The sequence below is a fragment of the Equus przewalskii genome, chromosome 8, assembly GCF_037783145.1.
Source record: "Equus przewalskii isolate Varuska chromosome 8, EquPr2, whole genome shotgun sequence".
Lineage (NCBI taxonomy): Eukaryota > Metazoa > Chordata > Mammalia > Perissodactyla > Equidae > Equus > Equus przewalskii.
In genome coordinates, this window is record NC_091838.1 from 25,698,879 (window position 1) to 25,726,379 (window position 27,501).

Consider the following 27,501-nt stretch of genomic DNA (forward strand, 5'->3'; position numbering starts at 1 on the left):
TTGTAACAAAACAAACAACTCAAGTTGAAAATGGGCAAAAGTCATGAAGACACATTTTACTGAAGACGGCAATAAAGATAAGCACATGAAAAGACGGCCAACATCACAGGCCATTAAGGAAGATGCAAACGAACATTATTAGCCATTGGGGAAAGGTACACAGGACCTCTCTGCATACTTTTTGCAAATTCCTGTGAGTCTGTAATTATTTCAAAATGAACAGGTAAACAGAGAAATTGCATAGAAATGTAAGAAACTGCCTCAACTTTCAATCACTAATAGAAAGAATACAATCTTACAAAAATGAATCAAATATTTAAAACAGAAAGATACAGTTAGAAAAAGAATGTTTACAAAGAATGTAAAAAACTACAGAGGAGATTAAATATATAAATAGCATGCTCAGTTTTAAAATTAGCACTCACCTTAGATTTGTCATCACCTGAAGCTCTTGTGGCTTCATTCAGAGGGACAGCGCCATGCTCCCTCGCCTCTTTGAAAAGTTCATTCACGATTTTCCCAGTTGAAGGTCGAACTATATGTAATCCACTGTATCCGTGTTCGCCTGAATAGAACCTTTAAACATTATAGCTCATGAATAAAAACTTAGACTACAGACAAAAACTACTTTAAAAAGCTACACAGTCTTAAGATTAATTTTTATTTAAAAAGACTGACTTCCGTGGAAACATTTAATTTTAAAAGTGGGATTAAGGTATTACGCAGTAAATATTCCACCCACTTTCTCGTGGAGTTTGTGGAGATTCTGGTAGCAAGCTCAGCATCTGGCTTGTTTCTTCCTCCCTCACCCTCTGTAACTGCTTGTCAGATGCATCTCTTTCCCAGCTTAAGCGCTTTTGGTGTGGTGGGGAAAAGCAGTATTGACAGCGGAAGCTAGGTCTCTTCCCTTGAGGAATCCACACTCAGTAGGGACCTAATTAGTGCAGAGACCTGTAGATTTGATCACGTAAACATCTAAATCCAGGCATAGAGGGTTTACTCCTCAGAGATTTTTGGATTGAAAAATTGTAACTCCCTGTGTTAAATGTAAATAATTTATAGACTAGGCAAATTTTTCAGTGTATTAAGTATGTAGTGACTAATTTGTACTGACTCCAACTTCATAGTGGTCCCAGGAAACATAAAAATTTCCTTTACCCTAGATTAGTACCCCATGTGAGCTTTCAAGATCTTTTTCAATTAAGAATATCAGAGAATACAACCAATGAAATATCACCATGGAGACTTCCAATATAAGACGACCATCCAGTTCCAAACTTGCACTGAACTGAGTGACAAAACAAAACAAAGGGGGAAATCATATCTGCACTGGAGACTAAGAATGGAGGTCACCTTCAAGACTTTCTCCAAAATTAGTATATGCAAAACTGAACAGAAAGAGGAAAAGGCAGACCAGCTTTCAATTCACTGCAAGTGAAGGAAAAACCCACCTGGAGAACAAGTGGACACCAGCACAACCGCACTAACATGAGGCTAGCTCATAACTGGTGGGGGCGGGGTGGGGATGGTGGTGGGGCGGGGATGGTGGTGTGGCGGGGATGGTGGTGGGGCGGCCTCCATCCTGCTCGTGCTCTGGGGAAGCACACTGAGGCCCGAGTTTACACAGAGCAGGAGCCACTGGAAGCCTTCCTGCCGAGCTTCTAGTGAGAGGGCTCAGCATAGTGAGCAAGGCCTAAAACTGCCACAGCTGACTCTTAAGACAAGCAGATGATTTCAGGCAGCTATGAGAAAGGTAGAGAAAGGGAAAGGAAAAAAGGGAGGAAGGGGAAGAGGAGTGAAAGGAAAGAAAAGAGAAAAGCAAAGCTCCCGCTGCAGCTATCTCCTTTTGTAGCTCCTTGGCTCCCTGTCCCACATCTCTAGTCTGCCAAGGTACAACTATACACCTCCTTTTTATCTCAGTCTTAGGGAGAAACACTACTGGAAAACCACACAGGAAAAGATCTACCACCTCCTTTGTGGTTAATGCTTTTTATTACGTGTTTAAGAAATCTTTGCCTACCTCAGGGTCATGAAGATACTCTATTTTCTTCTAGAAGTTTTATTGTTTTCCTTTTATATTTAGATCCACAATCCATCCGTTTCTCCTCTTTCATAATTAAGTATGCCTATATCCTTGACTCTCATTCTCTATTTAAAATCATCTCATCATCAAAATATTTGTCCACTCATGTAAATAGCAACCTCCCCTACACAGATGACTCTCAAACACGTTTTTAGCACCCTCTTACTTATGGTTCAGTGCTGTTTCTAAAAGCACCTACTTGAATTAAGTTCGTGTTTTCCAAAACTAAACCTATGTTCCCACATAAATCTTCCCATAACAATCACATCTTTCCTTGTATCACAGATTAAGAGCCTTGAAGTTTTCTCTTTCCAGTCACTTACTCCCTATAGCTCATGTCATCGAGTTTCTACAGTAAATTCTTTAAAATTATCCCACATTGATTTCACCCCTTCTCCTCCATTCTATTGATACCACCCTAATCCAAAATTTTATTACCACATTCCTGCAATTGTTTTCTTCTTGATTTCTTTGTCTCCTTATCCTGTTCTCCCCATCACTATTAATTTTATATTGTATCGCCACTCCTATTTTCCTAAAAGTAAATAATAATAATGGCTAACATTTATCAAGGGTTAACTATGTGCTCATTTAATCCTCATAACAATGGTATTTTCCTCATTTTACAGATAAGAAACTGAGCTTAGGGAATTTTAAAGATTTGTCCATTGGCAAAAGCTTATTAGACTACACAGAAAAAAAAAATAGAACTGAGGAGTGTCTATCTTTAGAATCAAAGCTTTTATCATTATATTATAGTGCTTATCATAATTTGAATTCAAAAACATATACTGGCTTTACACTGCCTTCTATAAAAACATAACTCTCCCTGGCCTTCAAGGCTGTACATGATGCGGCTGTATCCGGAACTGGCTGCATCCTTTGTAGGGCCCAGTGCCCAATGAAAGCGAGTCTCCTTGTTCACAATTTATTAAGAATTTCAAGACAGTAACAGCAAAGCATTAAACCAAACACGAGGCCTGTTAAGTGTGGGGCTCTGTGTGACTGCACAGGTGCCAGATCGAGGAAGCACGCCCCGGCAGAGCTCCACCTGTCCAAAATTATCTGCCACTAGGCAAATTGTTTTTCTACTACCGTTCTGCTGGTTCCTTTTCTGGTCCCTCTTGTTGCTTTTATTAATTCTTCCTGTGTGCCTGTTTGTTCCTAGAACTTTGTCCCTTGTTTTCTGTGCTTATCTCCATCCTAATACTCTTTTAAGGGCCAACGAAGTACCAACACTGAGCTAGACATCTTACACACTTTATCTCATAATTAAATGAGATAGTATTTGGAATAGTATTCCCAAAACATTACTATCTAATGACTTGTAGAGCACATTTTTTTTAAGTTCTCACATTTCTGAACAAGGTGACAAATTAAGTTCTATTTGTGATAAATAACCTTTTTTGGATGAACATTAAAGCAGGTATCAGGCTATCTTTTGAGAGTTTTTCTGTAGATTCTGTTCCTCCTCTGTAAATTAAAAACACAGACCACATTATGTCTAGGCTTTCAGATAGCAAAAATTTATTGGCTTAAAATGACAATGGGCAGATAAATGTTTTGATATCTGATACTGCCCAAGAAGGTGGACTAAGAAAATAAGCACTGTTTTCTGTACCAAACAAAGCAGCAGACACGCAATGAAACCAGGTAAGCATCAATATCAAATATGAAATCAAACAAACCGTATACAAGGTATCAGAAAACATCATACTTCACAAAGAAAAAGATGACCAATAATTTGCTTCACATTGTATTTTAAGCAGATCAAACACAGCTTAAGCCTCAACCAGTATCATTTAAGGCAGCTCCTCCTTTTAGATATGTAAATAATTCCAGAGATCAAATCTGAGGCACAAAGTCCTAAAAACTGCATTATCAAATTATAACTATTGAAGGCAACATTGTTTCAGATAGCATAAATTAAAAAGAAAAAACTATTGATTAAAATATCTTAATTATTACATTTGGATACCAAGGAAAATATTAATACACTAATCTTATTATAAGAAGTCAAAGGAGTCAAATATTTTGACTTGTTATATCGTGAACAGATTAACTCATTTAAAATGTGCTCAAATTGGGGAAACAGCGGCCAAATAGTTAATCAGTAAAACTTCGGTACATACATATTTTAAGTATTTTCAAAACTTTGGAGAATGCATAAATTAAGGAAGCAGTTAGAATGTATAACATATATACAATCATGCGTCGCCTAATGACAGGGATACATTCTGAGAAATGCGTCTTTCAGGCGATTCCGTCGTGAGAACATCACAGAGTGTACTTACACAAATCTGGAAGGTATAGCCTGCTACACATCCAGGCTCTGTGGTACTGATCTTATGGGACCACTGTATTATGCAGCCCACTGTTGATCAAAACGTCATGTGGCGCATAACTGTATATATATTAATATATGTATGTATATATATACACACACATATGTATGTAAAGATACACATATAAGTCAAATAAAAACTAAATGAGGGGCCGGCCAGGTGGAGCAGCGGTTAAGTGTGCACGTTCCACTTCGGCAGCCTGGGGTTCACCCGTTTGGATCCCGGGTGCAGACATGGCATCGCTTGCCAAGCCATGCTGTGGTAGGCGTCCCACATATAAAGTAGAGGAAGATGGGCACAGAGGTTAGCTCAGGGCCAATCTTCCTCACCAAAAGAGGAGGATTGGCAGCAGTTAGCTCAGGGCTAATCTTTCTCAAAAACAAAAAAAACCCAAAAAAACTCAATGAAAGAATAGGCTATTCAAATAGTGCCAAGATAACAACTTGCAGATTACAAAGGAAAAACTGTACCTTACAATCGAGTGATGTGGTGGTCAGCAACTTAACCAAGTGAATATCATCAATAGTGAGAAAACCTGAAATTATATGGCTCCTGATGTGACATAATAAATAACAGACAGTATCACTTACTAGTATTCTTGAAAAACAAGTTTAACAAGAATCTAATCATGAAAAAATAATGATCTTGAATGTGGGACATTTTACAAGACACCTGATCTGGACTCTCCAAAAAAGTCAATGTACTAAATTTTAGATTATACAGAAGAGCTAAAAGCAAACAACAAAAAGGTGGAGAGAATGCTCTGGATTCAGATTCAGAACAGGCATAATTAAACAGAATTCCTGGCCCTTGGCTGTATCCTAAATCCAAAAACTGTTCTAAGAGATCTCTGTCTATGGACTACATAGTAAATGATTCCACGAAACTACTGTTCATGTTCTAAGGTGGGATATGTTATCAAGGTTATAAAGGAGCGGGAGCTTCTTCTTAGGGGACGCACGCTAATGTATTTAGGGGTGAAGTGTTATGACAGCTGCTATTTACTTTCAAGTAGCTGAAGCATATACAGCATTCATTGTACTAAGCTTCTGGTTATCTACGGATTTGAAAATTTGTAAAATAAAAAGCTCATGGAAAATTATAATATTATTCTTTCTTCTCATTCTCCAGAAAGATATGTCATTTTTATCTCCTCTACAGAAAGAAAAGATGTGAAGTAGTGACAAAAAAACAAACAAAAAAGAATTTCTAGTGAATTTTTCAAGTTTTGGTAAAATAACAGACTGCGAGAATGAAATATATTGGGAAAATTCAAGTTTCTCCTCAATAATGACATATGCAGTGCTAAAAAGACATTAACGAAAATATTCCTGGAAACAAGAAAACTCATGGCAATAAAATATATGTGGCCGTCACTTCTTAAATCTTCACAGTTGGTTTTTATAATAATTCAGGGATTTTAACAGCAACACTACCTAGGAGATTGCTTATTAGATGGGTCATCATCCAACAGAAGCATAGACAGATTCCCAAAGTTATAGATTCTTAAATGGAGGACAAAAGACACATGGGGGCTCCATGGATGTGTGTTTTAAGAAACAAAGAAACTGTTAAAAATGATTGACAAAATTGAACATAAACGTTTTGGGGGAGAGGGGCTGTAGCTTTTATCAGATCCTCAATGAATCCTATGACTCAAAAAAGAACCACTGTGCCCAAGAAAAATACTCTTCAATATATAATTATATGATGTCTACCAAAATATTAGGTATGCAAGATAACTTTTCCATGAGTTTCCTCTAGCTTTCTGACCACAGTTTTAGAAATAACACCTAAATAATATCTAAGAAATTACAGTTTTTAAAAAAATTCCCAAGGCCATTTAAAATAATTTGAGATTAGTGAACTAAAAAGGGATACAATTTTCAAAAACAAAAACAAAACAAAACTCACCTTTGAGGTGGTGTTCGCGGGCTTTTAAAGATGGCAGCTTTAGGTCTATCAGATTTGGAAGACTTGCATTTCACTTCATCTTCATATAATTCTGCCAAGGCCAACTATAAAATAACAGATTTGTTATAAAGTATTAACACTAGAAGTAAACTTTTCTACACAGCTAGAAGTTACGAGTAGAACATGAACTTGCAACTGAGTAGTTAAGACTTCTAATGAAAAATGAAGGCTGCTGCTTCAAAAGATGACTCTCTTTCAAAATGAAACCAGTGCATCTCTCGTTTTATAAAACTAACCAAAATGCCACATATACTAGAATAAATCAAAGCTACAATAATTATTTAATTATTTTTAATTAACTATTCAACAGTTTCAAAAACGGAATTTGGTAACAGATCATTTTCCAAGGTGGAATCACAATTCTTATAAAAATACTCGAAGATGTTTCCCACTAATGTTTGCTCTCGTCAGATCTCATAAAACTATTTCATTTAGCTGTTCAAGTTTTCAAAATCCAAGCACATAAAACAATTTCAAAATTATTCTATCTAAAAAAGTCTACCAGACATATAAATTTCATCAAGTTTAAGGTAATAAGCTTCTGAAAAGTAAAAGAAAGTGAATTATATATATCATTTATAACTTAAGAAAGGAATATTACCAAATTACGCATTATAGATATGAAGCTGGATATCTTCAAAATGAAATAAACAAAACATAGTTCTTGAAATGGGAATTTTAAGAAGTTACTCAAATATTTCAGCATTAAGTTATTTTGTTCCCACTTTTGACATCTTTGGGTGCCAAAAACTCAAAAACTGTCCTTGAAGCCCCTGTGACTATTCAATTTATAATTGGCATGACTATAATCTTTGGGAAATCTTTTGGAAAGAAGAAAAAGAAAAAACCCAGATAAAGTGCTCCTTCCAGAAACACAAGGGATATGAAAACAACCTCCACAATTTTCCTCAATAGGAAAAGAAGAATAGAGAATGGGGGAAAAGTTAATTCTTTCATGATTGTATTACTCAACTTTTAAAATATACACACAAGAAAACAAAAATGAAAAGCTTTATTTTTATCTAATTTTTTTACCCCTACTCCACCCCCTATACACGTACATCAACTTTCGTATTTCTAACATGGCAATTTTGCTAGAAATCCTAATTATAAAAGTGTTTTGTAATCCAGAAGAACTGAATTAAAACCCTAACTTAGGCTCTTGTGTGACAGGCAAATTTTTTAACTTCTCTGAGCCTTAGTTCCCTTTAAATGTCCACACACAAAAAATTACCTTAGAGGGTCATTTTACGGATTACATAATGTATGTGAAGCACAAGGAAAGTAGTCCATTACTAGAAGATATTATTGGAAGATGTTTAGCAATGATTACATCAGTGTTTCATTTTCCCCAAGATTTCTTTGCTTCCTGCAGTGTTATCTATTTATCTTGTATGGTCTTTTCCCACCTTGTCCCGTCCAAAAGACAAAAAAACAAAACAAATGAGGGAGAAGAGACAGAGAGAGACAGACAGACAGACAGACACTCTGGCTGACCACTTGGGTTTGAAGTTTTCAGAAATTTTACCTCCCTGTAATCTCTTCACAGCACTATTCCTTTAGGGATTTCCTCTGGAGCTGATTATATTTCAGCTCTATGAATTTTACGTGATTCCTAGTCCCACCAATGGAAATGCTACCTGTATTTCAAAGGCCCATTTCAGCCATCCTTCACAAAACCTTATTTTCTTAGTTAAATGATATTTCTTTTCTAAATCCTCATAGGATGGCCTATCCTATTATTGACATTCATATTAAACATTATATTGTCATTACCTGTATACTTTTCTTATTATTTTATCCCCCCTCTTGTATGTTAGGTTTCCAAATTGTTTCCAACATACTTAATAGGCAGCCAACAAATTCACATTGAATTACATAGACTATAACAGAACATGAATGATAGAGATATAGATAGAATAAAGTTACAGATTTTAAAATTGAGATATTTGCTATACAGTTTTATACCTTATTTTGTGTGTGTGTGAGGAAGATTGGCTCTGAGCTAACAGCTGTTGCCAATCTTCCTCTTTTTGCTTCAGGAAGATTGTTGCTGAGCTAACACCTGTGGCAATCTTCCTCTATTTTACGTGGGATGCCGCCACAGTGTAGCTTGATGAGCAGTGCTAGGTCCGTGCTGGGATCTGAACCTGTAAACCGCGGGCTGCCAAAGCGGAGCTGGCGAACTTAACCATTACACCACTGGGCCAGCCCCTATACCTTATTTTTCGCTTTAAGAAGATTTGAATAAACTGTCAATCAAATAATAATTTTCTTCTGTGAAATAAACAAATAAGGCAAAGAATGCCTTTGACTCCATGGAATGTGGAATATTAACTATGGAATACATAGGAATATATATACATAGAAATATAATATAGGGATATTTAGGAATATGGAGAAAATTATATTAGAGCAGGGAGTCCACCTAGCTGAAACATCCTGGTTACTAATGCTACATCCTTAACTTAAAGGAAAATGAATGATATTTAGAGGGAATTAATGCCAGGACTCACGATGTCCCTATAGCACCATATGGCATAAGTCCATTAGTAAATACTATAAAGAATTTTTTTTTTTTTATAAGAAAGATTGGCCCTGAGCTAGCACCTGTTTCCAATCTTCCTCTTTTTGCTTGAAGAATACTGGCCCTGAGCTAACATGTGCCTATTTTCCTCTATTTTGTACGTGGGATGCTGCCACAGCATGTCTTGACGAGTGGTGTAGGTCCACGCCGAGGATCCAAATTTAACCACTACACCACCAGGCTGGCCCCAAGAAACTTAACGTATATTATTTGTCATAGCAAATGCCACCACACCAGAAGAGGAAATGATTATTTAAACCCTCAAAACAAACTAAAGTACTGGTCAAAACCAACAGGACAACAAAATCTCAGTCAAAGAGATAAAAATACATGCATTGCGAAGTAATGATGCATTGTGAATGATTATGACAGCGTGTTCCACAAGCTAAACAATTAGATTACGAAGATATTTCAATTACACAGAGAGAATAAAGTATGTAAACTTTGATAATCTCTTCTCCAGAATTTGAAATGTGAAGAATGTGAAAAGAAACCTGAAGGCAAAGTCATTGAGAGTGAGGAAATCAAGTTTATAGCAAAAGATTAAAGTACTGGAATTCTCAGTCTTAGAGTGACAACTTCCAGAAGGTATAAAGAGGGTTTTTTATACACCATAGCAATATCACCATCACCCAAGGAACTCTGAAAAATGCAGATGCTCAAGCCCCACCCTAGATCTAATGAATCAGAAACTCTGGGGTAGGGCCCAGCACTCTTAGCTTTCACAAGCCTTCCAGGTGATTCTGATGCACACTAAAATTGAGAACCAATGACAGGGTATATGGATATCCAAGAGGATTAGGGTTAGTGTTGTCAGGAACAATCCCTCCCCAAACTTTCCCACTAAATGGTTCCCAACTGGGGGGATGGAGGGAGCTAAGATCTACTCTTGGTTTGATATCCACAGGAGATTTCTGCAGTTTGTAACTCTGAGGCTCCTGGTACAAGGAGGCTTTCTGGAAGAGAACTATCCATCTCTCCTGATTGGGCTCAATAAATCCTACACTGCATGGCAGCTAAGACATATGTACGTGAGAGTACTTTTGCCTGTTCCAATTAGTAACACATCACCCTTTATAATACCGTGACAGACTCAGAGCAAGCTGCCAGTAAGCTCAAAGTAAGCAGTATCTACTGAAAACTGCACTAACCAGGTAACTCTTCAAATAAACATGGCTAGATTAAACAATAACAAGATAATCCAAAAATACTCAATATCCACGAAACTAGTTGGGGAGAAGAACATTATTCAATTCTTTTAAACCTTTGATACATACTCTATTTCTTCATACGTCATCACTTTGGTTGTTTTCAGCTTTCTTTGCAAGTTCTTCACATTCTTATTAAATTCTAAAGGAAAGATTATCAATACTTAGTATATTTGATACACCAACTCACATTCATAAAAAAATCAGTTATCTACCTACCAACCTACCTACCAGAAAGTAGATGAAAAAAATCTCTATCTTCTCATTTATGGTGGAAAGAAAGGCATTCTCACAATTAGCAACATCTGCCAGAATATCTCCAACAATTAATCCTATACTCCATTGGGTTAAGCCTGTAAATTTGTTAAGTATCAGGTGGTCATTAACCAAACTATTCTCCCTTTTCACATAAAAAGAAAAAATGTATTTAAATTAGAGAAAGGATATTAAGTTACATAGTTTTAACTTTAATGGCATTAGAATGGACTAACCAGCAAAAGTTACAGTATTTTTCTCCTTTAAGGGAAAAGGAACCAAATATTTACCAAGCAAGTACTGAGCCAGGATAATATGGAGTTGTGCACAGGCACTTTATAGACGTTACTTTATTTCATTCTTGACACCACCACCATCACCCCTAGTTTACAAATAAAGACACTGAGGATCAAAGAGGTTAAGACATTTCTCCATATTCACACGGCTACTAAGTGGCAGGACCAAAACGCAAACTGAAGTTGCTCTGACCAGAAACTCCATTTTTCCCCAACATCCCATGCTGCCTCTTAGTGCTGGCAGTCCACAACAGAAAAGATGAGGTAGATGATGGTTTCCTATTCCTTGATTCTGTTTACTACCACTGAATTGACTTATGGGCAACGGAACTACTCCACACTGTGTTCATCTCCTAACCTAACACTGAGCTTTCCTTTCTCCAAATTCCTCATTTTATGCACTGCTTATTTTGGCACTCAATCATACTCCATCTTAAAATGTTATGTTAAATAATAGTCATATCTTATTTCTGCAAAAAATAGGTAGAAATGTCTTTTACACTTCTATCCCCTTCTAGTGTCCATACCAGCTGTGGATTTGATGTTCCATTTATCTCTGCATTCCCCAGAGCTTAGCGGTATGTTACACGCAGGTGGTCAACACATGTTTGCTCAAAGAAGGAGAATGAAGGTGTGACTATAAAGTAATAGAACTTTCCAACAAAGGCTTGTGGATTCAGAGTCATTTATTTTTAATTATGACTCCTTATAGATGTTTACTTGTTAAATTTTATCCATCATCTTACATAAGGAGACAGAAAAAAAGGCTAAACTGAGCCAAGTATTATTAAGCATCTGATAAAGATTTGGTGCACTTGTATTTGGCTAAAAAAATGTCAGTGTACTCTAACATTATAAAGTTTTATCTCCTCGTTTCTTATGTACAATGTTTTATAGACTGTAGCTTGCACAACTAGGCTGTGCAGCCATAGGATGAAATACTCTAGTTCACCCCTTTAAAAGGTAAAAGCTATCTGATAAAAAGGAACCATTTTTATATTAAAGTAATGAAGACAGAAACAGCAGCCAAGGCAAGATCAAACACGCATACACGTTGACTTCTTAAGTGATCGCTGATGTCCCCAAGCCACAGTAAAGCTTCAGCAGTAAGTCTCCTGCAGGAAGCATCCACCCGTGAACCATTCAGTGCACCCCACAAAAGGCCATTCTAAAGGCACAGCTGCTTCTTACATTGCAAATAGGGAGGAGGGGAAACGCGGCCGCAGGACCATAGTCGGGCTCGGGCACTCGTTTCCACCAACACCACGGTGCGATGCGCCGCCCTGGGGAGATCCGCGGCACCTGCGCCGGAGTCCCAATTCTGTCCCCAGGTGAGGTCTGGGGCAGGCTCGGCCGAGGCCACAGGTGGCCTCCCACACGCACCCATCCGCGCTGTCCCCCGCCGCCGCTCGCCTCACCTGCAAGTCCCGCGCGCTCGGGGGCCGCGGCCCAGGGGTCCTCCGGTCCTGCTCGCACGGCTGGGCGCCGCCGCCTTCCGCCATCTTCCACCCGCTCGCCGGCGCCACTGCGGACGCGACGCGCCTCCCGCGACTTCCGGGGCCGGTTGCCTGGCAACCGCGGGGAGGGCGGTCCCCGCGCACCCTTCGCTTCCGGCGCCCGCCCACCTGTCCTGTCCTCGTTTTTCTCATGAGGGAAATTGGCTCAGAGAGTTTCTCTGCGGAGGAAACCTCTGCGTGAGGCTACTGGTCTCTCTGCAGCGTGCCTGAAGGTGCCGGCGGCCGCCCTAGGGAGCAGCCTAGACTTGCAGGTTCTTTTAACTGAACAGTGAAAACGTCCTTTGTTGCAACCTTACTATTCTAGTTTTGGTCAAATTCTCTCATCTTACCCCCCAAGGACTGGGTGGTACTTCACCCCCAAAGCGTGAATTGGTGTTGATGACGAACAACACTGTAAACACTCTTTGCAATCAGAACCAGTTTACTAAACCCTCTTCATTCATCTGAGATTTATTTAAACTTCTGTCTTATGCCCCTGTGATGCAAAGGTAAAAAGAAGTAGTCCCGGTTATTTTAAAATTCACAGTCTAGTGGGGAATAGAGAGATGTAAACGGATAATAAAATGCAATTTGCTATAGAGCTTTGCAAGAAATGTGAGTGGAGTGTGGCGTTTGAAGGCGAGTATTCTATTGGTGCCTGCTGTGTACACTATGCTAGATGCATTCCATGTGTAATTTCGTCCATCCCTCTGCCAGGTAAGTATTTTTACCATGTTGTTCCTAAGGAAACCAGATGATAAATAACAACTAAATTCACCCTGTTGTAAATGCCATGCCAGATACTAAACCTTGTATTTGTTCTCCAATATTCTTTTTAATACAACGTTCTGCCCTGGAAATCTCTGGCTCTTTATGTTCCATAGAGCCAGTGACGTTTTGGCTGAATCTCTAAGGATAAGTACTTCCAGGACTTTAGGCCAAAAGGGACCACAGGGAAAGGCATAGATTTGAAATATCGTGTTCACAGTGGTAAAGTACTACATGGTTGAAGCTTAGGAGAAATGACAAAAGATGGTTAATGGGGTGGGGGCAGGATCTAGAGTGGAGGTGCAGGCTTAGGACAGAATCTGAAGGATCTTGCCTTAGTGAAGAGATTGAACATTACCATCTGGGCCAGTGATTCTCAAATGTTGCTGCACATGAGAACCGCCCCCCCCCCCCCCCCCCCCCCCCGTTCACTCCAGGGACTCAGATTTAATTAGTATGGGGTGGGAGGAGCTCAAAGGTTCTGTTTTTTAAGATGCTCCCCAAGTGGACTTTGCTTCTGGCTATGACAGTGTACCTGGTACTGGACCTGCCTTCCTACTCCCAACAATTAAAAAACTAGACAAAATATGTGAAACAACTGTTTTCAGATTGTTTTTGTTATTGAATAACAAGTAGTACAGATCTGTGATGTCCCAAAGAAAAGAAACAAGCAAGAGGAGCCATGTCTGTCCTTGCTTTCTGCCTGGAAATCTCATACAATGCACGTGGGAATGGAGAATGGTACAGCCACTTTGGAAAACAGTTAGTTTCTCCTACAGTTAAATATTTAGTTATCATAAGACTCTGCATTTCTGCTCCTGTGTATTGACCCAAGAGAGATGAAAACATATGTTTACAAAAATATTTCTAGCGAAGTATTCATAGATGCTTTGTTCCTAATAGCCCCAAACTGGAAACAGTCCAAATGTCCATCAACAAATGAATGGATGACATTTTGAAAAGTTCATACAATGGAATCCTACTCAACAGTAAAAAGGAGGCAATTACTGGTTCACACACCATGGATGAATTTCAAAGACATTATCTTTTTTTAAAATTTATTTTTTATTTATTTTAAAGACATTATCTTGAGGAAAAGGAGCTAGATGCAAAAGAGTAAATGTTGTCTAATTCAATTTATATGAAATTCTAGAACAAGCAAAACTAATCTTTACTGACAGAAAGCTGGTGGTTGCTTGGGGTTGTCTCTTTGGGGAAGGTTAAGCTTGGGGAGTTTGACTGAAAAGGGACATATGGGAATTTTTTTAAGTGATGGGAATGTTTTATATCTTGACTGTGGTGGTAGTTACAGAGGTATAGATATTTGTTAAAAACACTCTGAGCTATATAATTAAAATGGGTGCACTTTGCTATATGTAAATTATACCTTTATAAAGTTGATTGGAAAAAACCTCCACAGATAATTCTGTTGTGCAGCCACGGTTGGGAGCCACTGATCTAAGGCAATTGGGAGCCATTAAACAATTTGTGATTTAAAAAGATCACAGAGGCATCAGCATGTAGGATGAATTAGAGTTAGGAAGTTAGAAGGTTATTACAACAGTGAGGGGTGATTACGACTGAAGTTTTATCAGTGGCAGTGAACACAGAGAGAAGCGATAGTTGGTAGAGATACTAGGGTCAGTCCCAATAGATGTGGAGTCTTCCATGGGGAATATATGAAAGGAGGAGGAATAAAGAATGACATTTGGGGTTTTGGTTCGGTGATTTGGTAAATGGTGCTACCTGTAAATTACTGAGTTGAAAGGGAGAAGCAAACTTCAAAAGAAAGAAACCAGTCTGTTATGGACACTTTGAATTTGAAATTTGTTTGGGACGCTAGGGTGAAAATACATCAGGGAACAATTGCAAATGTGTGTCTGGATGTTAGGAGACTAGGAGAGAATTTTGGCTTGGAGATATAGATTTGGTGTTAACTGCTTATAAGTGATAGCAGAGTAGATGAGGCTTCCAGGGGCAGTGTGAAGTGTGAGAAGATAGGAGGACCGAGAATATTCAGAAACACCAACATTGACTCAATGGAGAAAGGAGAACGTTCAAAGAGGACCTAAGAAATAGTCAGAGGGATAGGATGAAGACAAAAGACTGAAAAACTGGTGACAAGGTGGTTTCTTGAGGAGACCAACAGTGTCATTTCCTACAGATAATCAAGCAAGATTAGGACTGGAAACTATCCACTGGATTAAGGGAAGAGGAGATTGCTGTTCCAAAGGTCACTACTAATTTCATAGAGAGCAAAATGCATATTTTAGTAGCTTGAGAGTGACAGCTAGGACGGTGAAGGCTATGTTTTCAGTGCACTTAAAGTCAGTGGTGTGCAGGAGGTGACTTATACTGGCTCAGGAGAGCCTATTGTTAAATTTTCAGGAATTTTCCAGACAGTTATTAAGCACAGCCATTATTAAAAATGAAATTATATAAACTTACAATGAAATCATTTAAAAAATCAATTTGTAAATGCTCAAAAATCATCATTTCCAAATTATTTAAATACATTTTTATTGTTATCTGTGCTCTTGAGGTTATTTACATCTGTTGTATCTGTATGGTGAAGATCCCATATCATGGCACACTACTGCACACCTCTTCCCGACTCCTCATTCAGTGACAACAGGTTGGTAGCTTGAAATTCACCATGGTGGGAGTACCTACGCCTCAGAAACTGGCAAAAACACAAATAAGCGTTTGACATATTGTTTTGCGCATTGTCTACTCTAGATTTAAGAATGTGGTGGAGAGAAATGTTTACGGTGCAGTCAAGACATAAAAGTGTGCTGTGTCTATAGCTGTTATACTGTGAATAGCAAAAAGAAAAAAGTGGGACATATTCTTCCAGTATTTGAAAATTATTAGCTGATTCAGGAAAGAAGTTGCTCATGTCATGTCATTGAGTTACTATATATGTTTGTGTTGTTTCACTCGCAGCTTGTTAATGTGAATAAAAATATCAGTGATGTTCGCAGGGTCCCTTTGAAGTCCCCTCTCTTTTAGCTTGTGATGAAAGCTGTAGCGCCTCTTCCTGTTCTTCTCCAAACAAATATGCTCACAAACACCTCACTCCTTCTCCATTCTCTAGCTGTTTTATAGTCCCTAAGTGGTTGAGGGGTTCAAGAATCATGGAATTTATTCTATATGAAATACCCTCCAGGAGCTTCTGTCTCACACCTGCTTTAACATATAAAATATATTGTTTCTTGGAGTACTTAAGCTGAAAACTTGATTTTAATACCTGGTTATGCTTATGTTTTCCTTCCATTAGACTGTAAGATCATGGAGGCTGTGGGCCACATCTTTCTCTCTAGTGTCTTATCATAGCTCCTGGAAAGTAATAGGTACTTTTAATAGTGTAAGAATGAGTGAATGACTGAATTAAGAAGGTAGGGATTCATAACTCAAACCCAGGTTTGATCATCTCCAAAGCCCATTTTCCATTCCTGGGAAGTCAGGGAATGACAAGATATGTCAACAGAGATCTTCATCCTATATGGATAGGAGAGGCAGAATAAAATGCACGCCCGTGCGTCTTGGACTAATAAACTGTATCCAATGCCAACTTCCTAACCTAAATGAAACACACTTGTGTAATTTTACTTATGCTGGAACATCCCTGAGGCCAAGATCAGAGGTCGGTAGTATACTATAGTCTTATTTCACCCTTTAAAACATTTTAATCTTAGCTTTGTAATATTTACAGAATATTTATAGTTGCTTATTTTCATGGGTTGCTTATGTTGTCTCATGTAATCTACAACAACCTTCTGAGTTAGGATTTGTCTTCATTCTACAGAAGAAGTAACTGTGGACCAGAGAAATAATATGAATTTCCTCATATCAGCCAGGTATTAGATAACAGAACTAAGTTTTAAATTCAGGTCCATTACACTTAAAAGTATATGCTTTTCCTTTAAACCATTTATGTGTCTCCCAGGAGCTTTTTCGCTTTGAAGAGAAGAAGGAAAAAAACAAGAAGATTGGCCACAGATGTTTTCTCAGGTGCCAATCTTAAGAAACAAGGTTATGTATCAATCAGTTGGTGAAAATGTGATATTTTAGTTGTATATTCTAGTTGTAGGTCCTCCTGGTTCTGCTGTGTGGGACACCATCTCAGCGTGGCTTGAGTGGTGCTAGTGCAGTCCTAGGATCTGAACTGGCAAAACCCTGGGCCACCAAAGCAGAGCACGTGAACTTAACCACTGGGCCACGGGGCCGGCCCCCCATAACCTTGTTTTATGTCTGTTTCTATTAAAAGACACCTTATTTGATATATATTGTTGAATGATTAACACTGAACTCCCAGCCGGCAGCACTGACTCACAATTGAACGAGGCTTATCTAGTACATGCATTTTCTCCATAAGGCCCATCACAGCCTTCCTGTGCATAGGAACTTGGACTCAGGAACAGCAGCTCTGCGTTACGCTTGGGGCCATTTTCAGCAGCAAGAAAATGCACAAAAATGTAAAACATGCGGCACTAAATAGACCATGCAAAGGACGTTTGTTTCCAGTATGAGCTGAAACAAGAAGGCAGAGCTTTGCCATTTTTGCCCCTAGCTGGGAACATGTTCACTGGGCAACTGAAATTTTTTCCTGTGTGCATGTCTGTGAATGACCACAAAATCCCCTTGAGTATTGATTTGGGCTTACAAATAAACTATCAAGTCGGTGAACTTGCAAATAAACTATCAAGTCTGTGAATATAAGATTGACTGCGTTTAGGATTTCCAGATCTGTTTGTCCAATACCCAGTTCTTTCTGTTACTCCAGACCTGCATTTCCAATGGTCTTTTCGACTTATTTTCATTTGGATGTCTCAAAAATCTTGTGTCTCAAACAAAAACCTTGGTTTTACTCCTACAAACCTTCTTTATCGTTCTGTTGTTTACATCACTATTTAGCATAGGCTACAAATTAGAGTCGTTTTTAATTCCTCTCTTTCCTTTAACCTCACAGTTTATTATTTACCGAGTCTTTTGCTTTCTCCTCTAAAATATTTCTTCAGTATGTCTTTTCCTCTTCGGCCTTACTTCCACTGACATGGTACAAATTCTTTTTCTTTTAATTGAGGTATAACTGACAAATGAAGTTGTAAGGTATTTAAAGTGCGTAAGGTGACGATTTAGTATATGTTTACATTATGGAAGGATTCCCCCGTTGAATTAACTAACACATCCATAACCTCACATATTTAGCTCTTTTTTTTGGTGGGAACATTTAAGTTCTTTCTTAGCAAATTTTAATTATCCAATACAGTGTTATCAACTATAGTCACTATGTTATACGTTAGATCTTCAGACCTTATTCATCTTATAATTGAAAGTTTGTGCCTTTTACCAACCTCTCCCTACTTTCCGCAGCCCCCCAGTCCCTGGCATCCACTTCTCTACTCTCTGTTTCCATGAATTTGACTTTTGTTATAGAGTCCACATGTAAGTGATAACGTGCAGTATTTGTCTTTGTCTGGCTTATTTCACTTAGCATAATGCACTCCAGTTTCATCCATGTTGTTACAAATTGCAGAATTTCCTTCTTTTTTGAGGGTGAATGATATTCCATTGTAGAATATTATAGAATAGGATATACTAATATTATATATATTTTGCAATAAAATAAAGTAATATTCCATTGTATATATATACACCATTTATACATTGTATGAATATATAAATATATATATATCTTTTTCTTTATCCATTCATCCGTTGATGGACACTTAGCTTGTTTCCATACCTTGGCTGTTGTGAATAATGCGGCAGTGAACATGGGAATACAGATATCGCTTCAAGATAATGATTTAATTTCCTTTGAATATACACACAGGAGTGGGATTGCTGGATTATATGGTAGTTCAATTTTTAATTTTTGAGGAAATTCCATACTGTTTCTCATAGTGGGTGTACCAATTTACATTCCCACCAACAGTGTACAAGAGTTCCATTTTCTCCACATCCTCGCCACCATTTGTTCTCTCTTGTCATTTTAATAATAGATGTCCTAACATGTCTGAAGTGCTATCTCTTTGGGTTTTGATTTGGAGAATTTAGTCCATTTACATTTTAGTAATTATTGGTAGATATGGACTTATTGCCATTTTGTTAATTGTTTTCTGGCTGTTTTGTAATTCCTTTGTTCCTTTCTTCTTCTCTTTCTTTGTGATTTATTTCTTTGTGTTCTATTTCTTTGTGATTTGAGGATTTTCTGTGGTGGAATGCTTAGATTCCTTTCTGTTTATCTTTTTGTGTCTGTTATAGATTTTGCTTTGTGGTTACTGTAAGGCTTATATAAAACATCTTGTACTTATAACTGTTGTACTTATAGTTATTTTTAAATTGTTGTACCTGGGGCCAGCCCTGTGGCACAGCGGTTAAGTTTGCGCATTCCACTTCTCAGTGGCCCAGGGTTTGCCAGTTTGGATCCCTGGTGTGGACATGGCACCACTTGGCAAAAGCCATGCTGTGGTAGGCGTCCCACATATAAAATAGAGGAAGATGGGCATGGATGTTGGCTCAGGGCCAGTCTTCCTCAGCAAAAAGAGGAAGATTGGCAGTAGTTAGCTCAGGGCTAATCTTCCTAGAAAAAATAAAAAAATAAATTGTACTTTTGGTTATTTTTAATACTTTTATCTTTTAACCTTTGTACTAGAATTATAAGTGATTTACCCACCACCTTTATAACATTAAAATATTCTGAATTTAACTATATATTTACCATTATCAATGAGATTTATGCTTTCATATGTTTTCCTCTTACTATTTAGTGTCCTTAATTTCAGCTTGAAGAAGTCCTTTTAATATTTCTTGTAAGAATGGTCTAGTGGTGATGAACTCCTTCAGCTTTTGCTTGTCTGGAAGAACTTTTTATGTCTCCTTCAACTCTGAAGGACAACTTTACTAGAGTATTCTTGCTGGCAATTTTTTTCTTTCAGCACTTTGAATATGTATTGCCATTCTCTTCTAGCTTGCAATTTCTGCTGAAAAATCTCCTCATGTTCTTATGGAGGTTCCTTTGTATGTAACAAGCTATTTTCCTCTTGCTGCTTTGAAGATTCTCTTCTTGTCTTTAACTTTTGACAATTTAATTATAATGTTTCTCAGCGTGGGTCTCTTTGGGTTCATCTTTTTTGGGAAGATAACTCAGACTCCTGAGGTAGATAGGGCTGTTGGCCCTATGATAAATAACTCCTGATTGATATAATTGCTTCCCCTCTGCTTTTTATAGTTTATATGTAGTCTCTTTAGCTACCAGCTGTTCCTTTTCCCCCCCAGCTTTTTCCAATTATTAGATCTACCTATAGAAGTAACAACGTTTTAATTTGCGGTAATCTTGAATATTAGATAATCTAAGTTTTTATGACTATGTGTAAGATAAAATACCCACTGAGGAGTGATATAGGGGTTCTTCTATATGTACAATTAGCATAAGTATATGTGTCAGTCGGGAAAGGCCATGCTATGGTAACAAGTAATCCACACATCTCAGTGGATTATAAACAACGGAGGTGATTATGAGTCAACGGAGGTTTCTGCCCCATCTTACGGTCACTAAGAGACCCAGACTTATGCCATCTCCACCTTCTGGAACAATCCCCTGCTGTCACACAGGAGGAAGGAAGTTTAGCAAATCGGGCTCAGGTCTTAAGGCGTTTGACTGGAAGTGGCACATGTTACTCCCATTCATATTTCCCTGGCCAAAGCGAATCACATGGCCATGCCTAACCTTCAAGGCATTAGGGAGGTGCAGTCCTCCCATGTGCTCTGAAGGAAGGAGAACTGGAAACCTTGGTGAGTAGCACTAATGACTATTTCAGTGTGGTTCACAAATTAAGAGCAGGGAAGTATTCAAGGTTTTTCCTGCTCTGGTTCTGAAGCGCTGGTCCAAGAGGTAAACAGTCCCTTTCATCTTATTGTGAAGTTGTGACAAAGATACCATGTAGCGGATGAGGAAATGTAACTAAGAAAAAGATTCTTAGGAAACTGGGGTAATAATCGCTACAAGAGTCCCAGGAAGCTGTTCTTTTTGCTTTTACAACCACTGAGGTCTTACCCCGTCATAGCAGTAAAAGAAGTTAAGATTGTTCTCAAATAGTGGTTTCAGAATTATACAAACATAACATCAGTCTTACACATCTGCTTTGCAGTGTCTGTTTTGGCTGTTGAGAGACCTTTTTTCCCCTTTTTACTTACTTCCCAGTTCTCAGTTGTGTAATGTGTTACCGTCTTTGTTTGTCAGTGAAGTGTTTAGACAGAGAAAAAGGACCAGATAGAGCAAGGATAAAAATAAAAGAGCCACCAAAATTGCAGCAGCATATCTCTATTCACCTGTGTCTAAAAATAGAGCTGTTGAGTAAATGCACAGAGAATTTAAAAGCCCTGTTGAAGCTAGCCAAGAAGCGTTCAATAAAGGACTAGATTCCAATATGACACGATGACACAGAACAGGATGATCCAGAGAGATCACTTTTAGAAGTTGTGTAAGCTTCAGGGCAGCCTGAGACCTTGGCCATGCCCAGAGCTCTATTGGTCTGTTGTCACTCTCAGTGACCAACCTCTGCCATTTCATCAACACACATGCAGGCTGCCTACTGCACATCCTGCCACTGTGTGCCTTCAGTAGGCCACAGCTGTGCTGAGATACTGACATCTTTTGGGAAGCAACTCAAAGTCTGGGGTCGCCAGAGGCCTTGAACAGCCACATCTACCAGTAAGCTGTACACGTCATCATTTCCTGTGCTCATCTTGTTGGGAAACACGGACCTATAGTGTTGTTTTTGCCTCTTTTAAGCCACTCCCAGTAGTGTTGACTCAGAAATATCTGAGTTTTGTGGATTTGCGCATCCTTCCAGTGAAGGACCACGATACTTCACGTGGTAACTCTGGGCTCCTACATTCAGCTGTCCCTTCAGACTCGGGTTCCATGTCTCAGCCCCTGGCAGCCCTCCAAATCACCCAGGACATTGAATTCAGGTTCTTCACCGTTTTCCACACTAGGACCTACAAATCATCTTTGCCGGGGATTTGAAGCATCCAGGAAAGGCTTCAGCATCTCGGGTTGCCTCAGTTGAACGCTCTTTATTCAGCGTGTTTTCTCTGTGGCCTCTACTTTATCACGCTGTGCTGTCCTCAGAGGGAAGCTGGAGTTTCTTCCTCTCCAATTCCCAAATCCAAGTTCCCCAACCTTTATCAAACAGAACAAACATTTTAAAAAACAATTGTTAATGAGCAGTCCCTTGCAGTTTTATCCTCTACTCTGAGCTATTATCAAGACTTTTCTTTTTAACAAATTCCCTGGGAAGAATTTCAGTGAATATAATCAGCTTAGTCATATTAGATTCATGCATTTTTTAAACATGAAGGGATCTTTTGAGATTGTTTCCTGATTGTTCTTGGCTTTATGAGATGTTTCTTGGCCTGTGAAGTGCTCCTGCATTAAAAAAAAAAAAAAAAAAAAAAAAAGATGCGCGTGCCATGTGAAAAGTGTCCACCAGAGGGAGCACCAGCCCACAGACCTCAGTTGTCACTTGAGAATCCAGCTCCAGCTTCAGATTCCTCCCAATATTTAAGTGAAATTCTCAGGAATGCAGTCTTATATAAAATATACGCTAAGAGAGGATTAAATATATTGCTAGGATTGTTATTGTGTTGAAATGTAGAGATGAATTTGGTAAAAAAAAAAAAAAAACAGAGAAGGAGAGAGAGGAATTGCTGATGTGAAATTTACAGCTGTTGTTTCCATTCATATCATAACAGCCTAGGAAAGAAAGTTTTAAAAAAGTTATTTTAAGCGTCTGGTGTAACTGAATTTTATTAACTGATTTGATTGCAAATGTTAGCCAAACTCTTCCTTAAACCTTCATCTCATGGTGGAAAGCACTCTCTGGGGGTTTAACAAACATGGGACGTTTTCCTTCGGCACTGCCCACGTCCTTCCCAACTCCTGCCCTCCACCCTTCTTTCTTGGCCCCAAGGCACCGTGCGCACTCACCACTCTCAGCACTGAGGACCAGAACTAGGGCGGTGAATGCGAATAACAAGAATGGAAAAAATAAAATGTCCCCCTAACTTCCTACTCTGGCTCCAGGGGTCCTCACGGTTGAGTTTGCATTTCATAGAATCTATAGGTTATTCTTCACTGTCAAAATGCAGCATAAACTAAAAAAAGTTGTTTTGAGTTAGTAAGGAGATATAAGAATAAAGTAAGAGTTTTATTCTTGAATATAAAGAACTGTCTGGCACCTGAAACTGGGTGAGACTGGTTTGGGCTATTTGACTCTGACTTTAGGAGAGAAAAGACAAGGTCCAGGGTTAAACAGCCTCGACATTGCTCCTGTATGTTTCTTTGCTCTTTATATTGGAGAAAAATAGGTGGAAGCTCTTGCTGGTTCCCTCTTTTAAGTTTTTATTTGTCTTCCACTTCTTTCTAGGTATATGGATTAATTTGATCAAAAGAGTTGGCTTCAGGCTCCCATTGTTCTTCATCAGCCATCAACAAAAGCATCAGTGAGTACCCTCACACCAGCATGACTGTGTAAACAGTGTCTGCCCCGGGAGTAACAGCCTTAGACAGAGAGGCTAAGGGAACACGTCTGTTAATTAGGTGACTATGGCCAAAGGTCAGTGGGCGTATTTTGGGCTGCACAAAGCGGCAGTAATGAGTATTTCCCATTGTCGTTGCCCAATCACAAGTCAGAGCTTTTGAAAGAGCATCACTGGCTATGATGAGACATCACCTAGAGAGCTCAGGGGCTAATAATTAATTCATGCCTTCATATTAAGTGAAATAAGCCAGAAAGAGAAAGACAAATACCGTATGGTGTCCCTTACATGTAGAATCTAATAAATAAATAAATAAATAAATAAATAAATAAATAAAATAAGAGTCAAACTCATAAAGAAAGAGAGTTAAAAGTGGTTGCCAGGGGCCGGGGTTGGTGAGGGAAATAGAGAGGTAAAAGAATATGAAGTTTCAGTTATAAGATGAGTAAGATCTGAGGATCCAGTGTATAACATAGACTACAGTTGATAATACTGTATGGTATGATTGAAATTTGCTAAGAGAGCAGATCTTAAGTGTTCTCACACGCACGAAAAAGATAAATATATGAGGTGATGGGTATGTTCACTACATTGTAGGAATCATTTCACAATATGTACTAAATCATCACCTACACTTTAAATATCTTGCAATTTATTTGTCAGTTCTACCTCAATAATGCTCAAAAAACAACCACCAAAAAATTCAAGCCAGGAAACAAATTCTAAGGGTTCTTTACTTTAAGGATACTTAGGTACCAAAGTCTATATAAATAAAAGATGAATAAGGAAATAATTATTTTTCTTTCAGGAGATTCTTTCACTTTTCAGAAAGGATATTCTGTGGGTCTTATAAATAGGAACTTTCTATAGAATGTTTATATATAATTACATTTGTAAAACTTGATTTTTGCATGTTTTTAGGAATATAAGAACTGTGAAAGAAGTGATATGGTGTGAATATTTTTATATTGTAAATATATTCCCTTTGAACCGCTATATCTAGCCCAGTTCTAAGCACACATGAGTACCTCAGGATGTTGAGTTGATTGACACTGAGCCCCATCCACTGAAGCATGGAAGACCTCGAGGATGTGTATCTGCCTACGTCCTAAGACAACTTACATCCTTAACCAAATGGGCTTCAGTTTGTTTGTCTTAGAGTGTGCAGGCGAGGGTCTTAGGAAATCCAGGGAGTCTGGGGCTCAGGGGACATGAGAACACAGGAGAAAGGGAGATTCCCCCCACCCCGTGAAAATGTTCTCCTATTTGATGTATCTATTTTTTTTTTTTACATTATGCATAAACTAATTTTAAAAATACTATAAAATACATAGTGGTGGTTAAAATTATTCAACCAGCATAAGAGAGTATAAAGCAAACATGAAGACTGTCCTTCCCCATTGGGACACCCCAAGCGCACATCCCTGAAATAGGTACTAAGTTTCCCAGAAAAGTCACATATGCACCCCAGGTTACTGCTCTCTCAGCCTGAGGGGCATCTGGGGCTCCCAGACTGTTCCTTTTCTGAGAGCATCTGACCAGTGTAGGGGCTGATGCAGGCCCAGCGATGCAGCACAAGGCCAGCGCCATGTGATGGGGAAGGAGTAGGAGCAGTGGGCATGGCCGGGGCCTCTGCTGTCTGAGCATCTGCTTCTGCAGGCTGGCCATGAAATCCCTGGTGGGCACAGTCGGGGAGCTTTGGTGGAGCTGGCATTCTAGACACCCAGAGGGCCTGATGCAGGACACGTAGAGCAGCTTTGAGGACAGGAAGTGGGCAACGGCTTTTGGCTTGTGCAGTGGCCCCAAATTTTTGTCTCAGTGTACATTATTATTATTATTTTAAATTTTGGACATAGTTTACTTACCTACTAGACCATCTGGATGCAAATATCTGGTAAATGGATGGAAACAAGGGTTGTAAACTTAGGAGAAAGGCAGGCATTTTTAGACCAGTTTAGGTTTGGAGCGTTTTTAAACGTTTTACATAAAACTTTTTACCACAATAAACAATACAATGTATTAAAACTGACTTCCAGAATTGTCCAAATTATTTTTTAAACTTGATTCCATTTTTTTTCACATTTCTGTGTCCAATTTTCTTTGTCAAATTTACCCAAAATACCAAATTTTCATTTTGAACTTAGTCTGTATTTATATAACACAGTGCCCTAAATTGATGTTCATCAGCATACCTTTCTCTAATCCCTAATGGTTTATGTCTTCCCTTTAAAATATAAAGTAGCTTCTAATTAAGTTGTCATTCTCAAAGATATTCTGGAGAAAGAATTATGAATTAAACACCTATAAATTCTTCATTTCTGTTATAGTGTAGCCCTTTTTCATCTAACCCACTGTGGTCTGTCAGCTGAGTAAGGCTGAGTTTCTTGTTCTGCTCAGACATAGCTGACTGCAACTCCTGAAGCAACAGGTGGCCACCACTTCTCCACTTCTGTATTAACAGCTGTAACTGACACAGGTCATTCTTCTATCTACACATTTTGACTAGTTTTAACCTCTGGAGAAAGTCTTCTTTCTCCTGAACCTGCTTCACTAATTTTGTTTTTTCTTCATTTATTCCTTATTTGGGAAAATTCTCATTCACAAAATCATTTGGGAGACCACTGCATGACCCGGTATCCAGTGACTGAGAGTCACGTACATTGATATTCTTGAAGGTATTTTTCAAATATGTTGTAAAAATGAATAAAGGAAACCTAACCCAAAATGGAGTCGAGAAGCAATGAAGGGAGGGCATTGCCGATTACTTTACATACCTCAGCAGGAAGAAGGAAGATTTCCTCCTTACCCAGCAACAACCCAGCCAGTGGGAAACTGCCACAACTCAGCCAATGAGAAGCCACCACAACCCCGAATTCTCCCTCTCCCCTAGTGAAGTTTTGTTCAAAACAATCCCTCCCAACTTCCTCCTTTCCTCTATAAAGCAAGCCCCTCTCTTTTGTTCTTTGGGCTTGCCTGTGGTTCACCATAGTTTGTGTCCCCCAAATTGCAATTCCTCTACTATTCCTCAATAAACTCATTTTGCTGATTAAATAACTGGCTAATTAATTAATTTAGTGAGGAAGACTGTCCCTGAGCTAACATCTGTGCTAATCTTTCTCTATTTCGTATGTGGGATGCTGCCACAGCATGGCTTGACGAGCGGTGTGTAGGTCCGTGCCTGGGATCCAAACCCTCAAACCCCAGGCAGCCGAAGTGGAGTGCATGAACTCAACCACTATGCCACCAGGCCAGGCTCATGGCTATTTTATTTTTATAGTTGACAATGCCCTTTCTTCAAATTCCCTGTCTATGTGTTTAAAATATTTTTTGCAATTTAAACAGTTATCTTCTGTTGAAGATGCTGGTTTCTCTGAAAAGTTCTGATCATTTTCTTCGTTCTCTACTTTAAGACATTTTACAACACTGTAACAAGAATTAAATGAATATCTTGTGTTCTTTAATTGCTCTCTAAATGTTGCACTCATCAGTTGCTTCCTTAAACTATTTATTTGGTGAGGCAGTGGATTGGCACAGGCCCGTGGAGTGCTGTGTAAAGTCTCAGTCGAGTCTGATGGATTTTCCATCTTGAAAGTGAAATTCTGATTTACCTCATGGAAGGAGAGCTTTATTTGACTCCACGCCCCCCAACCCCCAGAAGTCGAGCTCTTAGACATCCACTCCCGACAGCCATCTCAGGGACAGGGCCTGCTGGAGGTTCTTTCCAAATACTGCATGGATTTTCTAATAATTCTGCAACATAAAGAAAACATCATGTTTTTGTTTTTTTGTTTTTTTTTTTACCAAACTCCACATAGATGCTCCTAAATCGCCTCCAGTTTACCCCAGAGCATAGGACAACTTTTTTGCTATGTAAGTCACAACTTGAAAAAGACGTAGCATGCCTTAGAGAGCTTTCTGTGCATAAAACAAATATGTAT

General features: G+C 38.7%; 1 protein-coding gene and 1 pseudogene across 6 annotated transcripts in view; both read right to left on the reverse strand.

Annotated features, from left to right (window-relative positions):
- The window catches only part of UBXN2B (UBX domain protein 2B), a 28,837-nt gene extending 16,512 nt beyond the window's left edge, over nt 1-12,325 (reverse strand). For 2 of the 6 annotated variants that reach the window (XR_011543047.1, XM_008523570.2), the window contains exons 1-3: nt 12,167-12,325; nt 6,343-6,446; nt 426-576 (exon numbers count right to left, since the gene is read on the reverse strand). Coding sequence is in view for 5 of the 6 variants with exons in the window: in XM_008523570.2 (XP_008521792.1) it covers nt 426-576; nt 6,343-6,446; nt 12,167-12,250 (339 nt within the window). In the remaining variant the exon portion in view is untranslated. Of the gene's footprint in view, nt 1-425; nt 577-3,484; nt 3,557-4,898; nt 4,964-6,342; nt 6,447-10,266; nt 10,340-12,166 lie in introns of all 6 variants that reach the window. The other 4 variants (XM_008523571.2, XM_070630546.1, XM_070630547.1 and 1 more) reach the window with 4 other exon arrangements.
- Nucleotides 12,326-25,856: 13,531 nt separating this feature from the next.
- Nucleotides 25,857-27,295, reverse strand: LOC103553134 (swi5-dependent recombination DNA repair protein 1 homolog; annotated as a pseudogene).
- Between the last annotated feature and the right edge of the window lie 206 nt (nt 27,296-27,501).